The 23570-nt window shown below is 38.9% G+C and overlaps 2 protein-coding genes across 4 annotated transcripts in view; one reads left to right on the top strand and one right to left on the bottom strand.

The window, feature by feature from the left end:
- Positions 1-4602, top strand: part of trpc4apa (transient receptor potential cation channel, subfamily C, member 4 associated protein a) — a 40290-nt gene extending 35688 nt beyond the window's left edge. For both annotated transcript variants that reach the window (XM_062046467.1, XM_062046475.1), the window contains one exon: positions 3805-4602. In XM_062046467.1, the coding sequence (XP_061902451.1) occupies positions 3805-3942 (138 nt within the window). In that variant the 3' untranslated portion in view covers positions 3943-4602. The remainder of the gene's footprint in view (positions 1-3804) is intronic.
- myh7ba (myosin, heavy chain 7B, cardiac muscle, beta a) overlaps positions 4516-23570 on the bottom strand; it is a 31976-nt gene continuing 12921 nt past the window's right edge. For both annotated transcript variants that reach the window (XM_062046459.1, XM_062046451.1), the window contains 22 exons: positions 23426-23562; positions 21376-21631; positions 21043-21285; positions 18687-18863; positions 17706-17851; positions 17541-17631; positions 17084-17473; positions 15717-15843; positions 14461-14579; positions 14178-14374; positions 10981-11164; positions 10733-10898; positions 10546-10670; positions 9648-9763; positions 9375-9567; positions 9099-9302; positions 8037-8162; positions 7799-7969; positions 7632-7736; positions 7222-7317; positions 5525-5659; positions 4516-5439 (listed from right to left, as the gene is read on the bottom strand). In XM_062046459.1, the coding sequence (XP_061902443.1) occupies positions 5428-5439; positions 5525-5659; positions 7222-7317; positions 7632-7736; positions 7799-7969; positions 8037-8162; positions 9099-9302; positions 9375-9567; positions 9648-9763; positions 10546-10670; positions 10733-10898; positions 10981-11164; positions 14178-14374; positions 14461-14579; positions 15717-15843; positions 17084-17473; positions 17541-17631; positions 17706-17851; positions 18687-18863; positions 21043-21285; positions 21376-21631; positions 23426-23562 (3516 nt within the window). In that variant the 3' untranslated portion in view covers positions 4516-5427. The remainder of the gene's footprint in view (positions 5440-5524; positions 5660-7221; positions 7318-7631; positions 7737-7798; positions 7970-8036; positions 8163-9098; positions 9303-9374; positions 9568-9647; positions 9764-10545; positions 10671-10732; positions 10899-10980; positions 11165-14177; positions 14375-14460; positions 14580-15716; positions 15844-17083; positions 17474-17540; positions 17632-17705; positions 17852-18686; positions 18864-21042; positions 21286-21375; positions 21632-23425; positions 23563-23570) is intronic.

Raw genomic sequence — 23570 nt, 5'->3', positions numbered from 1 at the left:
TAGAGAGGTTCTGCAAAGAGGAAATGGGTGAAAGTGCGTAAAGATACTGTAGGTGTGCCAAACTTGTGGCATAGTATTCAAAAAGACTTGAGGCTGTAATTGCTGCCAAAAGGTGCATCAACAAAGGCTATGAATACCGTACTTATGTACATGTGATTTTGTTTTATTATTAATACATTTGCAAATATTTTCAGTTTTTTTGTGTCAAGATTGTGGGCTTAGTGTTCAATATTGAGGAATAAAATGAACTTTTTGGATTTTGGCAAATGGCTGCAATGAAATGGAGTGAAACATTTAAAAGTGTCTTGAGTAGCCACTGTAATACAAATTGTTCTTGACTTCTACTAGTTTTCTTTAGAACTGCCAGAATTCAAAGTACTTTTTTTTTTGCTTTTAATATTGTTTTTATTTAGTACCACTATAGTTCTAAATATTCTTTACTACCAATATTATCATTCTTGAGTACTATCATTTAAATTATTTTTTACTTCTATTATTTTCTTTAATACTACTTTATTTTTAATTATTCTTTTCTACTAACATATTATTATTTACTAGTACTATAATTCAAATGTTTTGTATTTTGTACTACTGACACTCAAATAAATGTTTTACTTTTATTATTTTTCTGTAGTACTACTTGTACTTATTCTTTACTACTATTATTTATTACTATTCTTTAGTATTACTATCATTTTAATTATTCCTTACTATTATTACTATTATTTAGTACAACTATAACTAGTTATTCTTTACTTCTAAGAGTATTAATGTTCTTAAGTACTAACTTGAACTATTCTTTACTTCTAATATTTTTCTTTTTAGTACTACTTACTCTTATTATTATTATTTTGGCAAATAAATCACCAACGTACGGAATCTTGTGAGCGTGTGTCGCCTGGTGATATGTCATGTTCATCTTTTACATTGAACATGTTGCAAAAAGACTGGAAATTAATTTAACTTATTTAATTGAACACTTTTAAGTCCAGTTTGAGAGCACTTGAGATGACGTTTTGAAATTGTCACTATTTTTCTTCATGTGTATGTATGTTTATGTTTATGTCATTTTATCTTTGGCTTCGTCTTGGCCAGGACTCCCTTGAAAAACAGGATTTTTTAATCTTAATGGGACTTTCCTGGTTAAAAAAAAAAAAGGAGTGTAATGGATTATGGATACGGCAAATGATGGCGATATTTAACCCAGACCTTTGCATCATTCAGGGTGCAGGGAAGAAGCACAAGTAGTTGCTATTTGAGCCTTCTCCACTTTAGTGTTTGAATGTATTTGATATTTGTTTGGCTCTAGATCAGACCTGGTCAAAATACGGCCCGCGGCCCATTACGATGTTCAATCCGGCCCGCCGTACGTTCCACATTATTTTTTTTAGTCCTTTAACATCAAAACTGTAGCCGCCATTATGACGTGCAGTGCTGTTTTGAAATGACCTTAAGTCTTGAACTATAGAAAGTATTTCAACGGTTGAAGTCTGCGCTTTTGGGCGTTATACGAGTTATTACGATAATCTATGTCACAGCAGCTCAGACCAGGAACAAAGCAGAGTGGGCGGGTTTTGTTTTCAGGAATAGATGTGGAAGCACATTTTTACAACACATTTCTGCACAAAAGTGATAATATATCATATTGTAGGTGTTTATTACCCATTTTCTTTATTTTAATGTACATTTTGGGTGTCCCATTCAGTAAAAAACTGTAAAATTCCTTTCTGTTTTTTTGAGGTGGTCTGTAATAACTTTTTTAGAACTCTATAGGACATTGTGACTTTTGGTATTAAGTGTTCCTGGAAAAAAGGGACCCAAACACACACTGTATAGCAGATTTTTACAGCTAAATGTGTACGGTATATATCATTTATACACACATATACATTGGCCCCCCCAGACACATGTTTTCTCTCAATGTGGCCCCCGAGTCAATATATTTGCCCAACTCTGCTCTAGATTAAAATGCGGGCCAATAAAAAAAAACAACTACCGGCAGTCGGCAAATGTCCTAGACTGCATTGTGGTGTTGTTGTTGATGATGAGCAACGTTCCCTCTAAGGTGCGCGCCTGTGCAATTGCGCACTGCTCAAGCGTCCTCTGCGCACGGCAAATCTATGCCACGCACAAAATCAAATAAAAAAATAAGCGCATAACAATTTTCGACACGACACGGACACGACAGAGAAAACCGTTTTCGTCATCATTGTTCAAATATTGTAACGTCTGTCGAGACGCTTTGAGGACATGAATTCCATCCATCACTTTACTGAGCAAAACTCTTTATTGTCGGCCATAAACACATCACCAAAACATTAGTAAAAAAAATTATATCTAGCAAAACTGGTCATTTTCTGCAGTACAAACCAGAACAAAAGCAACTTTGTTATATCAACAGCAGCCGCTCGCTCTTTCTCACTTACGCCAACACATGCACATATGGCACTTAGCCAGTGATGCGTTTACAGCCACACAAAAAGTCGGACAACTCCAACAGCACACATAAAGTGTCATTCCAGGTCGTTACACTATGATTTACCAATCAAATGTGTGCTTATTCTAGTGTCATTTATTAGGAATCTTCATTTATAAATATTAATCATGAAATGCTGTTAGTATATTAAATAAATACTAACAAAAATATATTTTTTACAAACAGGAAGTTGCAGGAATGTACACATGATCCCCTGCTTACATCTCATTGCGCAACATGTGAATGTTTTAATGGGAACTAAATGCAATGTCTGAAAGGGGTACAAACTATTTCCAAAGCAGGACCTCCACCCAGACAAACAATACATGTACCGTATTTTTTGGAGTACAAGTCGCTCCGGAGTATAAGTCGCACCGGCCGAAAATGCATAATAAAGAAGGAAAAAAAACATATAAGTCGCACTGGAGTATAAGTCGCATTTTTTGGGAAAATGTATTTGATAAAACCCAACACCAAGAATAGACATTTGAAAGGCAATTTAAAATAAATAAAGAATAGTGAACAACAGGCTGAATAAGTGTACGTTATATGACGCATAAATAACCAACTGAGAACGTGCCTGGTATGTTAACGTAACATATTATGGTAAGAGTCATTCAAATAACTATAACATATAGAACATGCTATACGTTTACCAAACAATCTGTCACTCCTAATCACTAAATCCCATGAAATCTTATATGTCTAGTCTCTTACGTGAATGAGCTAAATAATATTATTTGATATTTTACGCTAATGTGTTAATAATTTCACACATAAGTCGCTCCTGAGTATAAGTCGCACCCCCGGCCAAACTATGAAAAAAACTGCGACTTATAGTCCGGAAAATACGGTACACAGTTCATGAAAAACAATATTTTTTGTTATTGTCATTGTAAGTGGGCCTAAACACTTATATTAGAAAATAACCTCATGGAAATGACTGCTGTCATTTGATTATAATAATAAGAGAATGTTGTCTGTCTATCTGTGTTGGCCCTGCGATGAGGTGGGGACTTGTCCAGGGTGTACCCCTCCTTCCGCCCGAATGCAGCTGAGATAGGCTCCAGCACCCCCCGCGACCCCGAAAGGGACAAGCGGTAGAAAATGGATGGATGGATGAAGATGTAACTTGTTATTTAGTCAGGTTTGGGACAGGTGTGCTGCTGGTGTAGCCACAGTGTGCACGTCTGATGTTGCTCACATGGCCTCCACTGAATGCTCAGGGAGTTTTTGCGTTTGCTCACACACATGAAAAATTAGAGGGAACATTGATGATGAAGTGTTTGTTGTCATGAGAAAGTGAAAATGTATTTTCCTCTCCTCAGAGCTCCTGCATCCCCTTCAGCTACTGGAAGGAGACGGTGTCGGTGCTTCTTGGCTCTGACAGGACTTCTCTGTGTGCGATAGCCAGCTACATCGACGAGCCCTTTATGGATCTGGACAGAGACCTGCTGGAAGATTGACCAGCGGCGTGCGGACCGGGTGCGACGGCCTGTGACGCCGCTGCGGACTCCACTGAGCTGCGCCATCGTGGCACCTCGTAGGTCACATGTCCGCCGTACGCTTCTTCACACAAGAGGCCGGCGCCCGGCCTCCATTTTGTCTCTTAAATGGTCTGCAAAGGACGCACGCCCCTCACTAACGTGACAATGTATGGACCTTCTGGGAATGACGCCTGCGTTGGTTGTTTGCTTTAGTTGGAATCAAAATAGAGCTTTTTTTATATTAATCTTTACAAAATTCTATAGTGGGGAAAAAGTTCTATTCAGCAAAATCAACCCGCTTTGAACACGGCCTCTGCTCCCTCAGCACGCCTCCACGGCCTCACCAAGGAAATAGACTCTTCTCAGCGATCCTCATTTCCTGTTTCTCCAACTATAAATCGGTGCTTTCTGGCTCAGAACAATTGTTTGCTTGTTATGTGCACACGTCCACACCTCATCTAACATCCTTCATCCTGAGAACTTTTTCATCCATCTGTTGAAAACTGGCTTTTAGCTGTAGAATAAAACATTGCACACATCAATTTGTTTTTATTGTTTATTACACGTTTGTTGATTAAACCATCATAATTGTAACAGTTTGTATGCTTTGGGAAGAGAATAAACTATGCAGGCACTCGAGCTTTTAGTTGAGACATTTGAGTTCTTTGTTCCAGCGACAATCTTGTCAGGCTCTTTTGGTGATTGAGTTGCGAGGGGAAGTGGCATTAAAGACGCCGAGTGTGCAGCTGTTGGACGCTGCGGGCTCGTGATGAAATAAATGAGCTACCTCACTGCACCGTTTTAGAAAAGGACAGTTGCGTCTCCCAACATGTCACACTTGGGTGAATGTATGACAGTTTTACACGCCTTGCGCACACCCTTTATACGCCCAAACGTTTTCTTTGCGTCTGCTATCACTTAGCATGTCTTAACGTGATGGTGCTTGTGTGCTTTGTAGTGACTTTCATTCAAGTGTCGCAGACGTGTCCTCCATGACCGCCGCTGGATGGATGTTTGCCTGTATGTGCTTGATGTTTCCAATAAGCCTTAGATTGAAGAAGTGATGGGGGAGGAAGCTCCAATCTTTAATCATGCATAGTGAGAATGTTGCATTTCCCACTATTTGATGTAATATTCAGCACAATGGAGGACATTTGCACATATTCCAATTGGTCCTACTCACATGCAGGGAGACTTTTCTTTCTCACTGAAACGACACTCGCAGGGTGTTGATTACCACACGTTTAGTCGTACAAACTGAATTACGCTGTTTGACTTCTGTAACCAACCTATCCAATATTGGTGTTGAGCTTCATTTTCCTTTGTCCAATAAAGTCCATTCTTTAGAGTTATTGTGGGATTCTTCTATCATAAGTTCACACACACATAAACACACGCCAAAGTTCCAAGTCGTCGTTCAAGCCAGCTGTTGCAGCTGTTTGACGTCTGCATGCAGCCTCGCCGTCACTCAGGGAGCTGAAGGATAGAAGTTGGGGTATAAAACTTTTGTCAAAATGACAATGGTTTGGTTCGATGTGATGAAGGAATAAGCCCCGCCCACCTTGCTGCCTTGGTCTCGTGTGCGGACGCGCAGCTTGTTGACTTGAGATTCGGCCGTGTCAGCTCGCTCTGCCGCATCGTCCAGCTCATGTTGGAGCTTCCTGTACTTGGCCAAGTTGGTATTGGCCTGCTCCTCCTGGCCACACAAACCAAACAGGACTTTTTATTTTGGCGTTGGAGCAAAGCACAACACTTGTCCATTAAACTGGCACAAATGAAGAAAGAGGATTCAAACTAGCACTGCTGACTCTGGGAATTTATTTAAATGAGAACCAAAATATAGTGTGGCGGCCAACCGGCTGAAGAATGGCTAAAAGACATTTTCTTTCTTTAGAAAAGCACAACAAAAGACTTGTTTTGACTATATGGAACTTGTAAATGTGATATTTCATTTTAAGCAATGTAAAATAACACCTCTGATTTGGCATCAACATTTGCAATGAAGAGAGATTAGTTCCAGCTGCAATAACACCCCTTTTCTCTAAGTACCATTGTTTACTAGCAACAAAGAAGACCAATAAGCTAAATTGTAACATATACATACAGTATATACATTTACATTATATACATACTTATATTTATTAGGGCTGCAATTAACGATTAATTTGATAATCGATTAATCTGTCGATTATCACTTCGATTAATAATCGGATAAAAAAGACAAACTACATTTCTATCCTTTCCAGTATTTTATTGAAAAAAAAACCCCAGCATACTGGCACCATACTTATTTTGATTATTGTTTCTCAGCTGTTTGTAAATGTTGCAGTTTATAAAAAATAAATTAAATTAAATAAATAAAATAAAATAAATAAAAAGCCTCTGTGCATGCGCATAACATAGATCCAACGAATCGATGACTAAATTAATCGGCAACTATTTTTATAATGGATTTTAATCGATTAGTTGTTGCAGCCCTAATATTTATACACACACACGCACATACATATGTATAAATACATACATATATATGTATATAAAATCCCACCCCCAAAAAATATATAGTATCCAATATACCACTACTAAATTAATATGGTTTGCATTTTATTATTAGTTTTATTTATCATTGTTTTTGCGCATTTGATATTCTGTAGAAAATAGGGAATACTATGAAAAAGGATTTGACAGAAAAGAGAAAAAGTTGACATATTGGATGTTTGAATAAGATTGTCACACTGGCAGTTTGAAATATAGTTAGCATGTCTTGGAAGTAAATGACATCAAAGAAGCCCTTATACTAAAAACTGTGGACACCCGGTTGAAGTAGAGGTGTGTGTGTGTGTGTGTGTGTGTACGCATGAATGTCCATAAGGAGGACATAAATATATGTAGATATGTAAAACATACACCTTCAGAATAAAAGCAATGCCGCTTTTTTAAATGCACGCATGAAGTAATATACGTTTAATTTTTCAATTTGCTGAACCTACACATAAGGAGTTATTTAATACTACATTATGACAAATAAAGAAATATTTATAGTGCTGTCCTTTCCATTGTTTTTTTTTTTTTTTTACTTCCTGTCTGACTGGCATATGATTATTCTTTTCATTGGCTTATTGGGGCAGTTGGAAATTAACTGTGCCTAGCAACAAGTGGAAGAAAAGTGTTTTAGCCACTCAGAAACAGCCAGTACATGTTTTATTATTGTTCTAAAAATGGACTAAATGAGTTAAAAAAATGAAAAAAACCACTCACCGCTTCCTCAGACTGTCTTTTGTAACTCTTGACTTTCATCTGCAGCTTGTCAATGAGATCCTGCAGGCGCAACAAACTCTTCTTGTCCTCCTCGGCCTTCACACACACACAACAACACACACGGATTGTAAATAATTTAAATAATTCAATGTATATACTCTGATGAATAACTTGTGTGCTGACTGTATTATGCTGATAGTATATATTCATACCATGAATTGATTAACGTGGACCCCGACTTAAACAAGTTGAAAAACGTATTGGAGTGTTACCATTTAGTGGTCAATTGTACGGAATATGTACTCTACTGTGCAATCTACTAATAAAAGTTTCAACCAATCAATCAAAAACCCACACAAAACAGGTTGAAACAAAACAAAGTGTCGTATACGTGCCAACAAGTGAACTACCTGATAGGACAACTCTTTGACTCTTCTCTCGTATTTGCGTACGGTCTTCTGCTGCTCTTGGTTTCTCTTCTGCTCCGCGTCCAGTTCGTTCTCCAGTTCTTTCACCTAAGGAAAAAATCTGAGTCAGCTCCTTGCACAAGTGGTCTTTCTGACAAACAAGTTCTCACCCTGGACTCCAACTTCTGGACTTGCTTTTTGCCTCCCTTCAGAGCGATCTGCTCGGCCTCGTCCAGACGCAGCTGCAGGTCCTTGATGGTCTGCTCCATGTTCCTTTTCATCCTCTCCAGATGGCCGCTGGTGTCTTGCTCCTTCTTCAGCTCCTCCGCCATCATGGCCGCCTGCAAGGACACGCCATGGCGGTTATCTGGGGGCGTGGCTCCTCCTCGTGCTCGGTGAGTGTCTCACATCAGTGATGGCCTTCTTGGCCTTCTCCTCTGCATTGCGACACTCCTGCACCGCGTCGTCCACCTCGTTGGACAGCGTGGAGAGATCACCTTCCAGCTTCTTCTTCTGGTTGATCAGACTCGTGTTCTGGAGCACAAAAGTTCTTATTCATTTACATAATATTGTTGGTTTTTTTTGTTAATTTTGAACACTTTAACATTCACACGGTGCACAATCAAAATTAAGAAAACATTTTCAAATTATATAAACATATAATTTTAGAGATGTCCAATAATGTTTTTTTTGCCGATATCCGATATTATCCAACTCTTAATTACCGATTCCGATATCAACCGATACCAATATATACAGTCGTGGAATTAACACATTATTATGCCTAATTTTGTTGTGATGCCCCGCTGGATGCATTAAACAATGTAACAAGGTTTTCCAAAATAAATCAACTCAAGTTATGGAAAAAAGTACCAACATGGCACTGCCATATTTATTATTGAAGTCACAAAGTGCATTATTTTTTTAACATGCCTCAAAACAGCAGCTTGGAATTTGGGACATTCCAAGGAGGTTGAGGTGGGCGGGGTTGGGGGCGGGGGGGGGGGGGCGGGGGTAGCGGGGGGTGTACATTGTAGTGTCCTGGAAGAGTTAGTGCTGCAAGGGGTTCTGGGTATTTTCTGTTGTGTTTGTGTTGTGTTACGGTGCGGATGTTCTCCCGAAATGTGTTTGTCATTCTTGTTTGGTGTGGGTTCACAGTGTGGCGCATATTTGTAACAGTGTTAAAGTTGTTTATACGGCTACCCTCAGTGTGACCTGTATGGCTGTTGACCAAGTATGCCTTGCATTCACTTGTGTGTGTGAAAAGCCGTAGATATTATGTGATTGGGCCGGCACGCAAAGACAGTGCCTTTAAGGTTTATTGGCGCTCTGTACTTCTCCCTACGTCCGTGTACACAGCGGCGTTTTAAAAAGTCATAAATTTGACTTTTTGAAACCGATACCGATAATTTCCGATATTACATTTTAAAGCATTTATCGACATCTCCAACGTGTAGTATTCCTCGTTACCTGCGAGTGCAGCAGGTTGACTCTCTCAGTAGCTTCAAGCAGCTCGTGTTCCGCCATCTTGCGAGCGCGGTCGTTCTGCTCCAAAAGAGCCCTGAGCTCCTCCACCTCGGCGGCCAGCAGGTTGTTGCGACGCTCGGTCAAGGCCACCTGCTCCTGCAGCTCCTCCTTCTTGTGGGTGGTGTCGTCCAGCTCCAGTTGAATGTCCTGGATGTGCGGAAGACATTTGTGTTCCGGGGTCAGAAAGTGATGAGAGACGCGAGTCAGTCAGCGACTCACCTTGATATGAAGCTGCAGGTTCCTCAAGAGTTTCTGAGACTCGGCGGCCTGCCTGTTGGCGTGGCTCAGCTGCACCTCCATCTCGTTCAGGTCTCCCTCCATCTTCTTCCTCAGCCGCACCGCCTCATTGCGAGACTTGGTCTCGGCATCCAAGGTGGCCTGCAGGGAGTCCAGGGCTCTCTGCTGGTTCCGGCTGAGGCGTAAGGTAGAAAAAAGTACAGTGACTCGTTGACGGCGTCACAGATTGATGGGGACGACAGGAGTAAAACTCACCGAAGGGTGTCGATTTCTTCATCCTTCTCTGCCAACTTCCTGTCAACGTCAGACTTGATCTGGTTGAGCTCCAGTTGGATGCGCAGAGTTTTGCTTTCTTCATGCTCCAGCGTGCCCTAAGACACAATCAATACAATAACAACAATAAATCAATGGCGGTTTTTTACTTAATTTTAGTTTATATTGGCTATGTTGCCTTCAGGGCTGCTGGGAGATTTCAGACCTCAAAGCGTTTGAGTGGAAACTAAACACACAAATTGTGACAAGTAGTATTTCATGACATTTTTACATTCAGAACCACATTGTTGTTCATTACCTATTTGAAAGGTCTTCAAAGTAACAAAAGTGTAGGTTTTACAATTGTGTTAATACACTTTTGTTACCAAACCAACTTTTTTTCATGATCATTGATACATTTTTTCTGTGCAATTTTGCGGTCCTTGAACGCACCATAGTTACGTGCCTTGAGGAACCAGGGAAATCACTAAATTATAAATCTAAACCTTTTTTTCCACTAAAATAAACTTTAGGTATATTTTGGATAAAGAGGAACACAAATATGTAAAAAATACAACATTTCTGAAGGATTACAATGTGTCGAATTTTAGGAAGCGGGGACAGGCAACACGTGTTACTTATTCACTGTTCAATATACTTTAAATTGTTAGTTTTAAATGTATTTATTAATCTGTCAATTTGCAGTTCATTTTATTGTGCCTTTAAATTTTAGGGGACACAAATGGCACCGGTTTGGTAGAATGGCCCAAATATTGAACGGATTACAAAATAACATATTTACATATTTTGCTGTCAAGTCAGCTTTTTTTTTTTTTGCTTTAATATTTTACATGTGGAACCTGCTAGGTCATTAGTTCACAAGAACATGGTAAGGACTTACTTCAGCTTCTTCCAGAGCTGCTTGGATCTCACTTTTCTCCAAGTCCAGAGATTTCTTCATCTTCTCCAGCTCCTGGATGGTTTTGTGTCCCTGACTGACTTGGTCAGACAGGTCAGCGATCTCCTCTGGAGCACAAGTCCTAGTCAGCAGGAAGTCAAAATGACTTGAATGACACTCCTTGCAGTACCTTGCAGGTTCTTGTTCTCCCGCTTGATGGTCTCAAGATGATCCAGAGTCTCCTCATAGGAGTTCTTCAGTTTGAACAGCTCCGTGCTCAGACCACGAGCCTCTTTCTGAGAACCTTCCAGCTCCATCTGACACTCCTCATACTTCTGTTTCCACTCAGCCAGCACCTGTTCCACAAATAAAGAAGATATTACAGCCTTTTAAAAATGTCAACCACAACGTCGAGACATTTATTTTCTTTATGAGCACCTTGTCAAAATTCCGTTGCTTCTTGTCCAGGGCAGCAGCTGCAGCGTTGGCACGTTCCAAATCAATGGCCAAGTCTTCGATCTCTGTCTGGAGTCTGTGCTTGGTCTTCTCCATAGAGGAGCACTTGGCATTGGAGGCCTCCATTGTCTCCTCTACCTCTTGCAGTCGCGCCACCAGCTTCTTCCTGAAAGTTCATGAATATATATATTAGGGCTGCGAATCTTTGGGTGTCCCACGATTCGATTCAATATCGATTCTTGGGGTCACGATTCGATTCAAAATCGATTTTTTTTTATTCAACGCGATTCTCCATTCAAAAACGATTTTTTTCCCGATTCAAAAGGATTCTCTATTCATTCAATACATAGGATTTCAGCAGGATCTACCCCAGTCTGCTGACATGCAAGCAGAGTAGTAGATTTTTGTAAAAAGCTTTTGTAATAGTAAAGGACAATGTTTTATCAACTGATTGCAATAATGTAAATTTGTTTTAACTATTAAATGAACCAAAAATATGACTTATTTTATCTTTGTGAAAATATTGGACACAGTGTGTTGTCAAGCTTATGAGATGCGATGCAAGTGTAAGCCACTGTGACACTATTGTTCTTTTTTACATTTTTTTATAAATGTCTAATGATAATGTCAATGAGGGATTTTTAATCACCGCTATGGTGAAATTGTAACTAATATTGATACTGGTGTTGATAATATTAATTTTTGTTTCACTACTTTTGGTTTGTTCTGTGTCGTGTTTGTGTGTCCTCTCAATTGCTCTGTTTATTGCAGTTCTGAGTGTTGCTGGGTCGGGTTTGGTTTTGGAATTGGATTGCATTGTTATGGTATTGCTGTGTATTGTTTTGTTGAATTGATTAATTTAAAATAAATAAATAAATAAATAAATTAATAAATAAATAAAAATACAAAAAAAAAAATTTTTTTTAAAATGAGAATCGATTCTGAATCGCACAACCTGAGAATCGCGATTCGAATTCGAATCGATTTTCCCCCACACCCCTAATATGTATATATATATATATGTATATATATATATATATATATATATATATATATATATATATATATATATATATATATATATATATATATATATATATATATATATATATATACACAGTATATATTCGAGGTTACTGTGATTTATCCGTTCTACAGTGCTCAATAGCGGCGTAAAGCGGAATATATGTTAGCCTCTGTGTTTTTTCCTGACCTATTTCATCCCTACAAGCCTGTTTCGCATACACATACATTATATATATATATATATACACATTTTATATATATACACTACCGTTCAAAAGTTTGGGGTCACATTGAAATGTCCTTATTTTTTAAGGAAAAGCACTGTACTTTTCAATGAAGATAACTTTAAACTAGTCTTAACTTTAAAGAAATACACTCTATACATTGCTAATGTGGTAAATGACTATTCTAGCTGCAAATGTCTGGTTTTTGGTGCAATATCTACATAGGTGTATAGAGGCCCATTTCCAGCAACTATCACTCCAGTGTTCTAATGGTACAATGTGTTTGCTCATTGGCTCAGAAGGCTAATTGATGATTAGAAAACCCTTGTGCAATCATGTTCACACATCTGAAAACAGTTTAGCTCGTTACAGAAGCTACAAAACTGACCTTCCTTTGAGCAGATTGAGTTTCTGGAGCATCACATTTGTGGGGTCAATTAAACGCTCAAAATGGCCAGAAAAAGAGAACTTTCATCTGAAACTCGACAGTCTGTTCTTGTTCTTAGAAATGAAGGCTATTCCACAAAATTGTTTGGGTGACCCCAAACGTTTGAACGGTAGTACGTATGTATGTCCTCGTTACCTGCGAGTGCAGGATACATACATACATACATACATACATACATACATACATACATACATACATACATACATACATACATACATACATACATACATACATACATACATACATACATACATACATACATACATACATACATACATACATACATACATACATACATACATACATACATACATACATACATACATACATACATACATACATACATACATACATACATACATACATACATACATACATACATACATACATACATACATACATACATACATACATACATACATACATACATACATATATATATATATATATATATATATATATATATATATATATATATATATATATATATATATATATATATATATGGACCAGTGTAAACCTGGGGTCTAAACCCTGTGATTTACATTTTAGAGGTGTTACTCAAGGCACCACTTTAACTCTTCTGCTTTTTGACAATTTTCTTTTGTAATGTGATTCATGTAACTAAAGTGTTTATGTTATTTATGTAACTTCTTTAGTTAAGTTGGTAAGTGTACCTCAAGCTTCAATTTTAGGTCCTCTCTGTGTTATTATTTGGACTATTCAACTGGTGGCCCACAAGTTCAGTTAAAAAAACCTGTGAGGCACTCACATTTGTGTTGCAGATTCTTAAATACACCAAAGTGCTGTCAGATATGATCTTTGACTAGCTTGTTTGTTTTAGTCTGAGGTCCTTAAAAGCAGCAGAGCGCTCGTGTAACTCTGACAAAATTGAGACAAAAATGAAATGTGTACTGTTGGTTCTACGGAATACACAAAATAAGACTAATTGTGATGGCAGCAATCCGGCCAGTCTTTAATTTTCTCTAAATGTGGCTCCCAAAACAATTGAGTTGTATATCCCTGGGCTAATGGGTATGAATGACATTTTTTAAATTCTCCTATGAAGGATGGATATGATGAAGTCCTATGAACTCTGCCTAGCAACAAAAGTATGGTCAAGTGTGGGACGTGACCATCGAAAGGAGCAATTATTTTTTTCTACTGCGACGTGAGGTCATTAAATTTGTTGTTTTACCAATGTTATATTAACCATATGTAGCCAACAATAGCATTTATATTGTGTATTATGTGTTTGTATTGATATTTCTACAATGTCTACTGATAATTTTTTCTTAAAAATGGCCTTATCAACTTGTTTATCTAGATTCTCCATGTGATGTTGTGTTTTTACTTTGCCCACTCAAGACTGGTCTTGAAAGCTTTTTGAAAATGGAGGTTTAGAAATGATCACAAACTACTGATAAGCATTTCTACTGGAAGACCAAATAGAATTTGTGTATGCAGTGTCTGTCACTCACTTTGCTTCTTCCAGCTCTTCGGTCCTCTGGATGGCATCAGTTTCATATTTAGTCCTCCACTGTGCGACCTCAGCGTTGGCCTTGGACAGAGCTCTCTGCATCTCCGCCTTGGCCTCTTGTTCCTCGTCATACTGCTCTCTGAGGAGATCACAGTCGTGGCGGGAAGACTGTAGGGCGTGCGCCAGGGCGTTCTTAGCCTGGAGAGATAAACCGTCATGTGTGGGGAGAGTCGCGTTGGAGCTGTGAAGCTCCGTGCAGTGAAGTCCGTAACGTAAGAACTGACCTTCGCCTCCTCCTCCAGCTGCTTCTTGAGGTCCTCTGCATTTTGGCCGAAGGAGGTCTTGGCGCGCTGGAGCTGGGAGACCGTCGATTCACGCTCTTCCAGCTTCCTTCCCATCTCGGCTGCGTGTGTCAAGGAAATGTGTTACTAAGAAGTCTTGGACATCTTAGAACTTCAGTTTAACAGGTACATGGCGATTTAAAGTACACATTTGTACCATAACAACCCTAAGGTACTGCTTCTTTAAAATGTGTTTAGCTCCAAAAATTAGCCTTTTTTGTAGCACGTCTTCCGTTCTTTGTATGCGTATATACTGGTACGTACTGTATGTATATGATTGCATGTATAAACGTTTGCACAATAAAACATTTTTTTAGCACTTAGACAATACCATTTATGTATTTTAAACAGGGCATACGAATAGTACCGTATTTTTCGGATTATAAATCTCAGTTTTTTTCATAGTTTATACTCTGGAGCGATTTATGTGTGAAAATATTAACACATTACCGTGAAATATCAAATAATATTATTTATCTCATTCATGTAAGAGACTAGGCGTATATCAGCACGTTCTCAGTTGGTTATTTATGCGTCATATAACGTACACTTATTCAGCCTGTTGTTCACTATTCTTTATATATTTTAAATTGCCTTTCAAATGTCTATTCTTGGTGTTGGATTTTATCAAACACATTTCCCCAAAAAATTGGACTTATACTCTAGTGTGACTTATATATATTTTTTTTCCTTCTTTATTATGCATTTTCGGCCGGTGCGACTTATACTCCGTAGCGATTTATCATCTGAAAAATACGGTAGTAGTATAATTAAAAGGTGAGGCATTTAGAGACGTTAATAATAATATATTTTTTGTCTCATTACCATATTTGGTTACTGCCATCATCTCTATTCTATCAACGTTTATTCATCATTTTAAACATGACCGTGTTTTATTGTCAATTCCATACTTTAATATTATACGTATTGTTGCGTATTGAGCTTTTATTCTCTTATGTAATAATGGCTTTAAGCACACGTTTAAATTGTCCTGGCGCTATTAGTTATTTAAGAGGTTCCTGCTACGTAAAACACTTTGGGCTTTATAGGGTTAGGGGGTTGGAAACAATTTTACTTTAACTGGTACAAATTGATAAGGTACACAAATGGACTTGGGTACAGAGATGTCCGTGAAAAAGGTACACCCCTAGCGACAAGCACTGTACCTTTTTGTCGAGAGTGTGCGTAAACTTCCTTACCGCTCTCAGCCTGAGCTCGGGCCTTGAGGTTGCTGCTTTCATTGAGCTGCCTCTGGAGTTCCTCCGCTTTGGCTTTGGCTTCGTTCATCTGATCTTCATACAGACGACAATTCTTCTCTGCATTAGCCTAAAAGAAGAAGATCATCACTTTTTTCTTCCACGTGACACAATATGTTAAATTTCCCTTGTGGATCAATAAAGTTTGTCTAAGGCCCCTTCTACACTAAGCCGGGCTAAGGTTATCCAGGGTAAATCCCACCTAACCTTATCCTTGTCCACGCACACACAATGGTCGTTTAAGACCCCCTCCCCCCTTCGTCCACCGGCGCAACGCAACCCAGTACGCATGCGCGGAAAATGCGCAAGTCATAGTCACCTCCAGTGTTGCTTTATGTGCAAGTTCTTAAATTAATTGTAACTTATCTGAACAATATTCAGTGTTGTGGTATTTCAATTAACTGGAATCCAGTGTGCTGTGGGGTCCTATTGTAGGGAATCACACCTGAGCCATCATAAATTAATCAACTCGTTAATGGACAAGTGAAAGTAAACAATGTGATAAAGAAAATTTTACATCAATCAAACTAGGTATCTACATATCTGGTCAGAACACTCCTCACTCTTTTGTCTTCACCTTCATTGTCCATTCGTTTTTGGTGACTTTATATACTCTGGACCTAGACGTTGAGTCCGCGACATACATGGCGGACAATAACTGATACAGTCTGCTTTGTCAGTCCAAAAGCATTCGCTGTTTTCCGTAGTCTTCCCTTGTCGGCCAGTTAATACAAAGCACATCCATGGGAGCCTGCATTCTCGTTGTCTCTCCTTCGACAAATGGACAAAGTTTTTCGGTAAGTAGAATCACAGCTGACCTGGACATTCGAAAGTTCTCTTGATGTCTGAGAAGTGTTGTATCCGAAATAACTGCAATCGCTTTCTCTTAAGGTATTCATGTGTGATTTCCAAAAGGGTCTGTACAGACGGAAGGAGAAACACGGGCATGTCTGGATGGCTCACCTCCATATTTCCAGTGGTTAGCTCGGAGTTACAAAACCAGTTGTTATGAAGGTGGCTGTGGCGCGTTCTTTCTGACGTCACTTCCTGTGTGGGGCGCGGTCTTTGTGGCGTCATTTCCTCTCCAAATTCAGTTTGTAAATGATCAATGAGTCCATACAAAGCTAAGAGCCGGAGATTCAAGAAATTCACGGCGCACTTACCTGTGTAAAAAAATTATCCAAGGAGGGGAACCTTAAACGATGGTTTAGTGTGGCTGATACGGGGCTTAGGCTAAATAATTATTTGTTTAAAGAGTTATCCGGCTTAATGTAGACAGGGCCTAAGTCTAAGTCTAAGTTTGAATCTACCTTGCCCTTGGAGAGTTGTTCCACAGTGGAGGCCAGGTCATCTGCCTCCATCCTGGCCTCGCTCCTCTCCTTCTCCAGCTTCTGCTTGACTCGCTGCAGGCTGTCGAGCTGCTCGCTCAGCTCAGCAACGCTGTCGGCGTGCTTCTTCCTCAAGGCGCCGGTGGTGGTCTCGTGGTGCAACATGGCTTCCTCGAGATCCCGCCGCAGCTTCAGGAAATCAGTCTCTCTCTTCTTATTGATCTCTATCTGGACCGACGTCGCCCCGCCGGCCTCTTCCAGTCGCTCGCTCAGATCCTCGAGCTCTCTGGCCACATCGCCACGCTGCTTCTCCACTTTAGCTCTACATGATCTGTCGGCCTCCAGCTCTTCCTCCAGCTCTTCTATGCGAGCCTGAAGGAAATACATGATTTACACAACAAAATGGAACTGCATTTGCAGATGGAAAGACAATACCCACCAGTAACTCTTTGATCTTCTTCTGGAGCTGGTTGACCAACGCCTGCTCGTCTTCTCTTTTTGAGCTCATTTCACTTAGTTCAAAGTCTTTTCTGTTAAATGACACATAATTTTATTAACACGCACGTCTTTCACACTTCACAGGCTAGAAAGAAATCGGCCATACTTTTTGAGCCGCTCTTCAGCCTGCTGTTTGTCGTTCTCCAGATCCATGACAGATTCCAAAGAGAGTTTTAGATCTCCCTCCAGCTTACGTTTGGCTCGTTCCAAGTCCATACGCAGCTTCTTCTCTTGTTCTAGGGAGCCCTCCAGCTGATTGAAATGAGAAAGGCAAGTTTCTAGCAGCAGTATCCTAACAAAACATGCATTTACTAAAGAACCGTATGGAAGTAGAGTTTAAACTCTCAGTTAGCATTAGCTATTACATTTTATAATATAAAAAAAAAAGAAAAAACTTAAAAAAACATGAAAACTTTTTTTTTTAAATACCTAATTACGTTAATCAAAATAATTACAATTAACAAAATGTTTTTAAATAAACAAATTTAACAATTTATTTTGTATTATTTTTGAAAATAAATACATCGTAATATTAAATTTTATGCTGCTTCACAAGGGAATACTAAAACCAAGTTTTATTAAAACTAGAATGTCCATTTTCTCTCTGGCTAACACCCAAAAATTAGGTGCACATACAAAAATATGAATTAATGTGTATTCTTTATCATTAATGTACATGTAAAAGTAGGCACTTTCTAATTAGGGGGCGAGGTTAAAGCAATTGGGGAGTAACCTTAAAATTATACATAAAAAGTACACTCAAAATGACCAAACCAGTTCATTTCATTACCCATAATGCTTTGAATACATCTTCCTATGCCGTGCGCCACAATCAGTTACAAGGGGGAACGCTGCTTATAGTTTACAGCTTGTAAAAAAAACCAATTAATTATCTCATAAAATCTTAAAAATGGCAAAAGGTTGATTATAAAATACCATCTAAACTAAACTTATTTTCTATTTAGTATTTTAGTATATCCGCTGTGAAGGGTTGTTAAAACAACAAGACTACTGCACAGTAGGCTAGTATACTTTACATGTGAGATTATGTTGGAAATGAGAGTAAATGTTTGTATAATAAACTTACATCATCAACTTGCTGCTCCAGCTTGGCCTTGGCTTTAGTCAAAGAGTTGACTTTGTCTTCCTCTGCCTGAAGATCATCAAGAGTCTGCTGGTGGGCCTCTTGGAGGGCCTTCTTCTCCTTAGTTAGCTTCATTATGTTTTCATCCAGAGCGGCCATTTCCTCAATCATGTTCTTCACCTGTGAGATAACCAATGTGTCAAACACAACAACTTGGTATCAAACCATCTTTGCAAGTAAATGTATTAAATGTTTCCCCTTTTTCCGTAACAGCGCAGTTACAGCATTTAGTTAGGCATTTCTGTGGATGGCAACAGGTCCTACTAGTGGGGTCCTTTGAGTTAGAAGTTCAGTGCTTTGACTTTTGAGCTCTCCACTGCTGAGTAGAACATGCTTTAGTGGAAATATAAATGATGAACAAGTCTCTATGTTCAGATACAATGCTAAGCAGGCTAAAGCTGGATAGTATGAAGTGGGCAGATCAATCCAAACATCAATACTAAGGGCAGTATCAGCATCAGATTGATCCTAGCGTGATGAGTTTGATATTTTTCAGTTCTCTTTTATGTTTATTTTCACAAATATCTGTGTTTTTTGTTGTCTATATCGTTACAATGATGACATAGTTATATTTATATTAGCGGTGTCAATTTTTTTTAAGCTTAATCACAGGGTTGTTGAGGAAAAATGTTGATGAATCACAATTACAGTAAATCTCATGAATTTCTAATCTAAATCAATGGTGTTTCATTTTGTCGAAGCAAAGACATTTAAAGGGGAACTTCTCTTTTTTTGAAATCTTGCCAATCATTCACAATCTTTTTATATGCATTCTAAATAGTAAATACATGCGATCAAAAGATCGCTTACAATGGAGTCTATGGGAGTCGCTCTATTCTGCCTGTAAAGCCCCTAAAAAAAACACCCAAACACCTCCATTAAGGTTTTATAAATGCTGTAAGAATATATGTAATGTAGTAACGGACACATTTATAACAACATTTAATGTTTTACATATTTTGCTCATTTTAAGCCTACACGGCGCATTAATTTCAAAAGCGCATCACGACATTCGCATTTTTTTTCAACAACATCACTGATTACTACTCCCTGCAGACTTCATGAGAGCTAGCATACATAAAAGAAACATAATTTAATGTACAAGGTCTGTTGACATTACTGCTGGGATGTTCATATACAATATATATATTGGGACGGCATAGCTCGGTTGGTAGAGCGGCCGTGCCAGCAACTTCAGGGTTGCAGTTTCGATCCCCGCTTCCGCCATCCTAGTCACTGCCGTTGTGTCCTTGGGCAAGACACTTTACCCACTTGCTCCCAGTGCCACCCACACTGGTTTGAAAATATAACTTAGATATTGGGTTTCACAATGTAAAGCGCTTTGAGTCACTTGAGAAAAGCGCTATATAAATATAATTCACTTCACTTCACTTCACTTATTCCCATTTAGATGAAGAATGTCTCAGAATCCTCACAAAGAAGGGGCGTGGAACCAAGTGTCTTTTTGTGTCTCTCGCCATTTCTGGGTCGAAATTGGCTGTCAAAGTGTACCAACTTGTCAGATTATGTCCTCATCCTTCTACTATCGAGGTAAGAGGCATGATTTATGATCTACAACAAACTTCCACAAGCACCGAGGCAAGGAAGTAGCTTACCAGTCGAAGTAAACATAGCCACACAAGCTAGTGCGCCACTATAAATAGTTTGTCTGTGTTAGTGCTTATAATAACAATATCACTAATACTTGGTTAATATTCAAGTCACAAAATGTAAATGGAGTATTGTTGGCGGTTTTTGGATGATTATTTATTGGGTTTTCCGGGCGGAATAGAGGACCTCTCATTGGCTCCGTTGTAAGCGGACTTTTATTTACGATTATTTACTAGTTAGAATGCATTAAAAAAATTAATCCGTTGTCTTGTCTTTTAAAATGATTGTAGAAGGATAGGAAAATTTCCCAAAAAACTGCAGTTCCCCTTTAAAAAAGAAGGGAATATATAAGCACTTAACACCTTTAACATCATGTTCATATTAGCAAAAAACCTTTCCTGTATTGTATGTATGAATGAGTAGGGAAGAAAATGCATAATAGTAGTAGTAAAAATAGTATAGTATTGTTAAATTGTTCACAAATAAGTTTGTTGATATTTTTCCCCTAATATAGCTTTCGTTTTATTCTGATTACAATCATAAACAAATCATTCAATGATCTTAAAAAATATATAAAATACAAATGTATCAGTATCTGCAATACTGGTCCTATATTTACTTGGTATCATTTCAATACCAAAAGGTGTGTGTTTGTTATGCATCAGCGTTCTCATGTGAGGTGTTTGACCTTATTCTCAGTGGCGTGTTTCTCCTTCTCCACTTTGGCCAAGGTGACCTCCAGGTCGTCAATGTCTCTCTTCAGCTCGGAACACTCGTCCTCCAGCTTCCGCTTCTTGGCCAACACATTAGAGCTTGTCTCCTCCTCATCCTCCAGCCTCTCGAGGAGTTCTTTCACTTTGGCCTCCAGCTGGAACTTAGTTTTGATGAGCAGGTCGCAGCGGTCTTCGGCGTCTGCAAGATTATCTTGCTCCTACGATGAGAATGTCAAGAAAAAAAGATTTCTCCACTCCTGTTCTAAATGGAGAATGTGCGGATGAGTTGGGAATAAATAAATACTTACTGTCTGCAGCTGGAGCGAGAGGTCGTTCTTCTCTTGGGTCAGGCCGACCTGCCGCTCCTCCAGCTCCTTACGCTTTACCTCGGATTTCTCAAAGGCCTCCTTCAGCTTGGCCAGCTCCTCTTTCATAGCTGCCAGCTCCTTCTCTGTGGCCGCACTTCTCAGGAGAGGCTTGATCTTGAAGAAGAGCTTCATCCAGGGCCAGTGTTTGACTGTGTTGAAAGCCCGGATATTCCACTGGATGATCATCAAAGCCTCCCTATAATCAATACGCACATGATCAATATTTATTTTATAACCATGTAAATGTTCGGGTCTGTAACAGTACAGTTTGTAACGGCTCAGTACAGAAGCATACCTACAGGAACATATGCAGTATCTAAATTATTTTCTTATTTGACATTGGTATTCATTGAACAATGACCTGCAAGCAGGTTGCAGTTTTTTGTTTTATTCTTGAAATCAAGAATACTAAGTAGTTGTGCATTTTTTTCCTTTAGCTTCGTGAAAATAAACACAAAACCGAACCATGATTATGCTGTCAAAAAAAACCACTTAACGGTGCCAACTAATTAATTTAAACATGAACACTTTTAATATCTAATCATGGCTCAAATGTGTAGGATACAAGTGTGGTATTTCTAGTAGTTTTACCATTTTTTCTGTACAGTGTTTTGAAAATGTGAATTATTTTCTAAATATCTGTATTGCAAGCCTTAAGCCGAATCCGGGGTATAAGAGGAGATAAATTAATGTTTTAGTGTGATTAAAATTTTATTTGGAACAACTAATAAACATATAGTGAAAATGTAAATTTTTCAGACATTGCTAAAAAGATGATTAATCATGATGAATTGATATGTAAACTGTCTCTGATTAAAAATGTTTAGTCATTTGACAGCCTTACTTGTGAAATATTATGTTTATTAAAATTTTAACATCCACTAGTACCATCAATTTATTATTGATTACTGGGATTACCAATCATATTACAGATTTTACTTTACATCCTCTAATACTATAAATTTAATACTATTCAAAATAATCTAATAATAATAATAATCTACTGGACTATCAATATAATATTACTCAAAATGTTTACATGCACTGGTACCATGCCACATTTTTAAAACATTATCTAAATATGTATGTAACATTTCCTTTTTAGTGTACTTAACTTTCAAATAGCAGAAAGGCCAGTTGTTACGCATGGCCTCCAGACATCACATTTAAATGAGCTCGTCAAAAGTGTAATTCTAGAGTTGTGTATTTCTTTATTTAGGGACTTGCCTTTGATGTAGTCGCTGTAATCATACGTGGAAGGATGCTACGACGATGTGAAATGATACACCCAACACCGCTTTTGATGTTTCACGACGGCCCCAACTGGGTTAGCGGATTGATTTAGTCTCAGCAGGATGGCTTCTCACAGCCCTAAATATGGAGCCACAACCCAGCGCTCAAGGACTTTTCCGTCAGGGTTTAGAGGGTGAATTTCAGTGGGTGTGCACACGCGGAGGAGGGGGGTTTGGTTATTGACATGACTCCACACTGTGCCCCTCAAAAGGTGAGCGTCTGTGTTTTTTTAGCAACCCAAACCTTCTGTTCGACGGCAGGCTTTAATCCTCTGTCACCCGCCACGCATCCCTTCCATGCACTCACTTGAAAGCACAGGCGCTGCGGACAAAAGGGGCTCGGGGGCCATCGGGCACCCAAGAAGCGGGTTGTATTTTTAGGGAGGGTCTGAGCAGCTGCCGCTTGACACATGTCGCCATGTGGCTCTGAGGACAGTGTCAGCATTGTTAGCTTTAGCGAGAGAATGGTGTACCAGAATGTGTGCCTGGGACCCTTATTAACAGAAGACATGCCTGGTAACTGTAAAAGGGCAAGCACACGCCTCACACACGCCGACAACACTGCCCTTGCATGCCGAACGGGAGTGAACACTGAGCTATCAGATATCACAAGATGAGCCAGTTGCTTTTTAGCCTGTTCGGTGAAACAGCTGGTAGGTATTTTTCTCTCTCCCTCAAGACATGCACAATATTTTTACTTCTTTTCCATCATCTTCCTCAGCAGCATCCTCATGATTTTGCCTCGAGCAACGGCCTGCAGCATCGTCAACACTTTGGCAAGACGTTCGTCCCTCATTTCCTCCAGCTGACCCAGTAGACCAGCCTTGAAGAACACCTATAATC

This window comes from Entelurus aequoreus, linkage group LG01 (genome assembly GCF_033978785.1).
Source record: "Entelurus aequoreus isolate RoL-2023_Sb linkage group LG01, RoL_Eaeq_v1.1, whole genome shotgun sequence".
Lineage (NCBI taxonomy): Eukaryota > Metazoa > Chordata > Actinopteri > Syngnathiformes > Syngnathidae > Entelurus > Entelurus aequoreus.
The sequence above is the reverse complement of the archived record's forward strand: the minus strand, read 5'-3'. Positions and strand labels throughout refer to the sequence as shown.